This window comes from Panthera leo, chromosome A2 (assembly GCF_018350215.1).
Source record: "Panthera leo isolate Ple1 chromosome A2, P.leo_Ple1_pat1.1, whole genome shotgun sequence".
Lineage (NCBI taxonomy): Eukaryota > Metazoa > Chordata > Mammalia > Carnivora > Felidae > Panthera > Panthera leo.
The window spans coordinates 10,214,168-10,220,167 of NC_056680.1; the positions used below are offsets into that span (position 1 = coordinate 10,214,168).

The 6,000-nt window shown below is 58.3% G+C and overlaps 1 protein-coding gene across 2 annotated transcripts; it reads right to left on the reverse strand.

The window, feature by feature from the left end:
- Nucleotides 1–1,919: 1,919 nt before the first annotated feature.
- On the reverse strand, nucleotides 1,920–5,557 carry DNAJB1 (DnaJ heat shock protein family (Hsp40) member B1). Of its 2 annotated transcripts, none has more exons than XM_042928701.1 (3): nucleotides 5,253–5,557; nucleotides 3,544–4,124; nucleotides 1,920–3,330 (listed from the first exon to the last, which is right to left on the reverse strand). In XM_042928701.1, the coding sequence occupies exons 1-3, from the start codon at nucleotides 5,461–5,463 to the stop codon at nucleotides 3,100–3,102; spliced, it is 1,023 nt and encodes a 340-aa protein (XP_042784635.1). In that variant the 5' UTR covers nucleotides 5,464–5,557; the 3' UTR covers nucleotides 1,920–3,099. The 2 variants fall into 2 exon arrangements, with proteins under 2 accessions (XP_042784635.1, XP_042784636.1); XM_042928702.1 differs by lacking the exon at nucleotides 5,253–5,557 and adding an exon at nucleotides 4,395–4,452.
- Nucleotides 5,558–6,000: the final 443 nt, after the last annotated feature.

A 6,000-nucleotide genomic window follows, 5' to 3' on the forward strand; every position in this document is an offset into this window, starting at 1 on the left:
CAGCTAGGTAGTCCTGGCAGGATAAAGGCACACTCTAACAGGAATGAGGAAGCTCGCTATTTCCACCACACGAGGGGGAAAATGCAGAGTGCACAAAGGAAAAATTGATTTGTGCAGCGACTCAGGGAAGGTACCTGAGAAACTGGGGACATTCGTTGGGGGTGGACTCGAATAGCAGGGTGGAGGGGAGGATTTTCATTCTGTCCCCTCCAGAGTCTAGTACTGTGATTGATTACCTGGGCAAAAACAGACAGCTTAGAAATTATGCTTAAACAGCCTCTGGAGAGAATGCGCACACAAAAATCGTTTTTCTTTTTCTAAAGGGAAAGCCCTCGTGATGCCGTGGCCAGTCTGTACAGGGACAGCAGCTAAGGGAACTGCAGGCCCGGAGGAGGGAGGGGACTCCGCTTCTGTCCACAGGCCAAACGTGCATCTTGGGTTTTGCACTGTTTAAGTGATGTTAAAACATGACTGCTGGGCCGGTGGGTTAAGACGCAGCTCCACACGGACTGACACGGAAGTTCTGGAATGTGCTCAGAGTCCGCGTGGGAAAGAAGAAATCCCCTAAAGGGAAGCCAAGGAAGCGAGGGAGGAGTTTCTTGGGAGATACACCAAACCTCGGGACACACACACACACACACACACACAGAGGTGTGCGCCAGGCCCCCTGTGGCAAAACAACGCAGTGTCAGAGGGGCCGGTTTTCTGTCCACCTGGGTCCTTTTTGTCTCTTTCACCACGAACACGTTCCTAAAGAATCCCACTGCCCCACCCACTGTGCCGGGTAGGTGATTTCTAGAAGTTCCCAGAACTGTGTGCACTTTGAGGTTTTGTGTGCTTTTGTGTCGGTGACTTTGACACGAAGGTTGCAGGGACCTGCCACCTAATGGTGACAGGGGCACAGGGATGGCACTCCGGGGGAGGGGTGGCCTACGACCCCACCAAGGCCAGGGCCAATTCCGCAGGAAGGGTCATCTTGGTGCCTGAGGTAGCTCAGTAAACATCTGTGACAAGCTCCCTTATGGCTCTGACACGCAGGGTCGCCTCCCAACGGGGACGGCGTCCTCTGGGCTCACTGAGCCCCATCTTAGGTTTGGGGGACAAGCCCTCTCATCTGTGCTGCCCAGCACTTGCCACTAGCTGTGTGTGGCTGCTGCCGAGCCCTGGAAATGTGACTGGAACGACGGAGAGGCTGAATGTATTTTGTTGAATCTTAAAGCAGTCCCATTTAAAGAAGACCTAAAACATTCCCATAGCTTGCAGAAACTTCTCTTGGACAGCCCGGCCCCCATTCGCTCCCAGTGGTCACCTTTCAGTCGGAAGGGAAAGCCACTCCTTGATTGATTTTGAACGCTGTTTTTAAGACATCTCATAGCAAAGTAGCAATACCACTGTTTTAAGCCTCTGTAATTACTTACTGTGTAATAAAACCAGTTTTCTTAAAAAAAAAAGTTACAAAGCAAAAGCAACTTCAGCGGCCTGCGAATGAAGCCAGGGCAGGAAATGTGTCTTCTCCAGGAGGAGCTCAGCCCTGGGCTGGAATTCAGGTCTGGTTTGGCCGGGGCCTGCCTGCCACTCTGCCTGTTCCAGCAAGAAAGGAGTGCACGGGGATCACAGGGCAGGCCCTACACCACCCCTTGGCCCCAGCAACCAGGCCCTGCCTGGAACACGGGAAAGTGAACTGCTTAACTCCAGCCCCAACCTTCACAAAACAAAGCTTCGAATCCATTGGGCTCCCTGGATCGCGTCCATGTAGGTGGTGCGGACGGACGTTCTCTGCTCCCCACGTAGCCCTGGGAGACTTCTCTCCCTCTCGCAGGGGACTCCTGCCTCCCCCCTGACTGCATCTGAGGGACGCCCAGCCACCGCCCCAGCCCCAGCCAGCAAAGCCCTCAAACAGAGTCGCAGGACTGCCCCCCTGAGGTTTAGCATCGGTCTTTAATGCTGTCGTGCTGCACATTGACAAGTCACACGCTTTGGTCTCGTGCTGGCAGTGGCAGCTTACAATGAGTCCCAATGTCTGAGCACCAGACTGGCCTGCACGGAACAGACACTTTGTTCCCTCCCTGCCCCCCTCCCCGACTCCCAAGGTTCCTTTGGAGTTCCATCATGGCCCGATACAGAAAGCAGCAGTTGCCGGGGGCCGGTTTCCTGTGAGTGCACACCAACGTTACACAGAATTATAAAAACATATTTACAAACGTTCCACAGTGCTCCTGTAATCAGAAGCAAAGACCCTTTTATCAAAAGGGATTATAGCCAGGGCTGTGCAAAATCAAAAGGATCACATCCTTTTGAAAGAGTCCAGAGTCCGTTAAGCACAAAATTACCTGGGTCGCCGGTAAGTCCCAGGTGTGCCTAAAGATTGCCTTACAGAAAAAAGAGTATGACCCCTAAGTGAGTGCACTTGGCCTCGGAGTCAGGGGTCGAGAGGGCCCCCAGCTCTGTCCAGGGCCCTAGGCCCTCCAGGGAGAAGCGTCTGTGCAGCTCATTCACACGAGGCCGGCGCCCTTGGTCCTGCTGGAACGAGAGGTATTGCTTGTGGGTGCCGGCCAGGCGGTTTTGCAAAAAGAGCCTAGGTCAGTTCTCAATTTGAGATGGCGAAAGAGAAAATAGGATTCTTCAGAGGAACAGCAAGACGTGGGAGACAAATACAGAATAAAACACGAACTGATCACACAACAAAAACTGAGGAGCGTACAGGGTCTGGGAACCGAGACGGCAGGCTGATACCGACTAATGGCCACACAAGCAAAGGGCTACAGACGGATCAAGTCCAGCTGTGGGTCTGCCTCTCACCCACAGGCAGGGCCTGGAGGAGGGCGTGGGCCCATCCGGGGAGGGCTGCAGGACCCAGTGGGACAGACTGGAAGGCCTTTTCCTGCGGTCCCCACCACCTGCCGCCCTATCGCTTGAAAAACCACTTAAGTCTAGTGCACGACTTTGAAAGATTGTAATATATTCTCTGGAAAACATTCAGCAGTACGAAAGCCCTCCCTGGGCCCTCCCGCCCTCTCATGGGTCCACAACTGGTGGAACAGTCTGGAAATCCTTGAGCTCTGGAAAGGTCCCCGGTCAGTCCTTGGGAAACCCTGGTGACTATATCGGAAGAACCTGCTCCAGTACGGTTCTTGACGTCTGGGGGATCCTTTCAGGGAAGATCACTTCGAACTCAATAATGAGGTCCCCGCGTTTCTCGGGCGTTTTGGGGAGGGGGAGGCCTTCTCCAGGAACTTTTCGCCTCATGCCAGGCCTGATGACATCTTTGAACACGACGGGTATGGTCCTGCCGTCCAGAGTGGGTACGTTCACCGTGCAGCCACACAGAGCCTTGGGAGAGCAAAGAGAGAATGTTAGATGGAAGGCAGCTTAGGGCGCTCGACTGCTGCCTGGACGCTGTTTGACGTAGGATAAGCGCCACCAGGTCCCTATCGCTAAAACCAGGTGCCTGGATCAGTGTTGCCCTGTCCCCTGAGTGCTCAGAAGTATCTGTGATGAAGTCGCCCCCCCCCCCCCCCCATACCACCCTACTTAGCATCGTACCTCCCGAAGGCTGATCCTGGCTGGGTAAATGACGTCAGAGCCATCTCTCTTAAAGATATTGTGTGGCTTGTCCTTTAAAACAAAGACAATGTCGGCTGGAATGTTGTTGGAGGTCTGGTCGCCTTCCTTGGGGAAGGTGATTTTGGTCCCTTCTTTCCAGCCCCGCTTTACTTCGATGGTCAAGATCTTGTCTTCGTTGCGAATGCTCTTTCCATCGGGGTTCAGCCGCTTATGGGAGATCTTCATCTTCTTGGTACAGCCGCTATAGATCTCTTCAAGCGAGACCCTGAGGTCGTGTGTGACGGGGGGATCTTGCTTCTTTCGGGTGGGCTCTTGGGCAGGACGGGAGCGCACGAAGTTCAGGTTGGTGAAGCCACCCATGCCCATGGGTAAGCCGGAGAACGGGTCGTCAATGTCCATGCCTTCCTCCCCATTCCGCTGCCCGAAAAAGTTGTCAAAGGGATTGCGGCCACCGAAGAACTCAGCGAACATGGCATGAGGGTCTCCGTGGAACGTGTAGCTGAAAGAGGTACCGTTGGCACCACCGCTGCTCCCGCCACTGGGGCCACCACCCTTTAGGCCTGGAAGGCAAAATCAGAAGAAGTCACATGGTTGGCGGGAGCCTCTCCCCCTCTAAGACCTTTCGCTAAGGGAAAAAAGCTTGGGAGCCATGGGGTGGGGGGGCGGAAAACTCTTTTAGCCTCCCTTCTCTGTCACAGAAGACCAAGGAAGAACCCTAAGCTTTTACCGCCCCTCGTCCAGGTACTTCAGGGCCAGGACAGTGGCGAGGGCCACCCAACTCCTGCCACTTCTTGACTGCCTATCCTCCCTGCGTGGAGGTGAAAACTTACAAAAGACATGATCCAGGGTCCACCTTCGGTGAGTGCTTACTCTTAAAAATACTGTAGAGCTGCTCAAGCGTGAAGTGCAGAAGTGAAAGCAAAACAGTAAACACAGCTTTTCAAAATCTCACACCCTGACACTAACTGTCACCATCCTTACATAAGAAGCCACTTGGTTTAAGACCCAGCGCAGAAACCAGTCTGAGTCATCAACGGGCAACTGGACAACAAGAAAGCTTCCTCCTCCTGCCCGAAGAGGCCTACGCCGAGGAGGCCGGGCAGAGGCGGGCCCCGCCGCTCCCCGCACCTGCACTGCTCCGCCGCCCGCTGCCATCTACGTGCCTGGCACCAGGTTAGGCAAGCACTTTACAGGGATTACCTCACTCCGCCCTCACAGGGGCCCCGGAGCGAGGTCGGCGCTAATCGGCGCGCTCGTCGCAGGCTCGCGGGTCGTGCCCGGCGCGCAGCCAGAGGCCCCGCCCTGCGCCCCTGGACGCCAGCGCCTGCCACCTCGGCCCAGGTGAGCCCCGGACCCCCGGGGCCCTAACGCCACCGGCCCGGCTAAGGCTGGCCTCCTTGCCGCCCGCACCCGCACCCCCGGGGCCGCTCGGGGACGTGGGCGGAGGCGCCTAGGGAGGGGCAGCCCCAGACTTGCTAGAAGCTTCTGGGCAAGCACAGCGGCCAGGACTCCTCCTCCCATCGGGCGGCCGCCAATCCGAGGGCGGAGGCCCGCGTGGCCGGAGGGCGGGGGCTGCTCGCCCACCGGGACCGGGGCGTCCCCCGGGGACGCCGCAGCCTGGCCACCGAGCCTCGGTTTCCCCTTCAGTCAAACGGCGGGGGCGCGCCCCTAGCCGCGCGCGCACGCACCTTCTTCCCCGTAGCGGTCGAAGATCTCGCGCTTGCGCGGGTCGCTGAGCACGTCGTAGGCCTCGGCGATCTCCTTGAACTTCTCCTCGGCGCCGGGCTCCTTGTTCTTGTCTGGGTGGTAGCGCAGCGCCTGGCGGCGGTAAGCCCGCTTGATTTCCTCGTCCGAAGCGCCGCGGGCCAGGCCCAGCGTCTGATAATAGTCCTTGCCCATAGCCCTCGCCTGCGGCCCGCCGCCCAGCTGTCGCCGTACCCCGGCTTCGCCGCCGCCCCGTCCCGGACTCTATATACCCGTCCGGCGGAAGCTTCCAGAGCCCGCCAGCCCCCTCCAGAACCTTCCGCCCCGCCCCCTGCGCCGCTCCGACCAATCGCCGCCGCCCAGTCCGCGACGCGCGACATCCGGGGCGGGGCCACGCTGCCAACGGCCGCCCGCCCGCGGCCACGCCCCTTCCCGCTACACCCCCGGCAACGCATCCCCGCGGCGCGCGCACCGAGCGACGGAGGCCCCGCCCACTCTCTGCGGGGAGCCAATCGCGACCTTCTTTGACTGCCTTTGCTGACCCGGCCTGCGGCGAGTCCCGTCCGGAGCCTGGGTCAATTGGTTACCACACTGCCCTCCGGCGAGGGGCAGGGCTGGAGGCGGCCACGCCCATCAGAGCTGCCCCGCCCTGCCCCAGGTGATAGTAGAGCTAGTCGCACACCTCTCACCGGGCTCCGGGGGTGGGTTCCCCTCCGGCTGATTCTGAGCAAG

Excerpts from the sequence above, each read along its gene's own strand:
- DNAJB1 (XM_042928701.1), bottom strand. The coding sequence starts at position 5,463 with ATGGGCAAGGACTATTATCAGACGCTGGGCCTGGCCCGCGGCGCTTCG. Across the intron at positions 4,125-5,252 it reads CGACCGCTACGGGGAAGAAG|GCCTAAAGGGTGGTGGCCCC; the intron begins GTGCGTGCGCGC and ends TTTGCCTTCCAG. Across the intron at positions 3,331-3,543 it reads CCAGGATCAGCCTTCGGGAG|GCTCTGTGTGGCTGCACGGT; the intron begins GTACGATGCTAA and ends TGCTCTCCCAAG.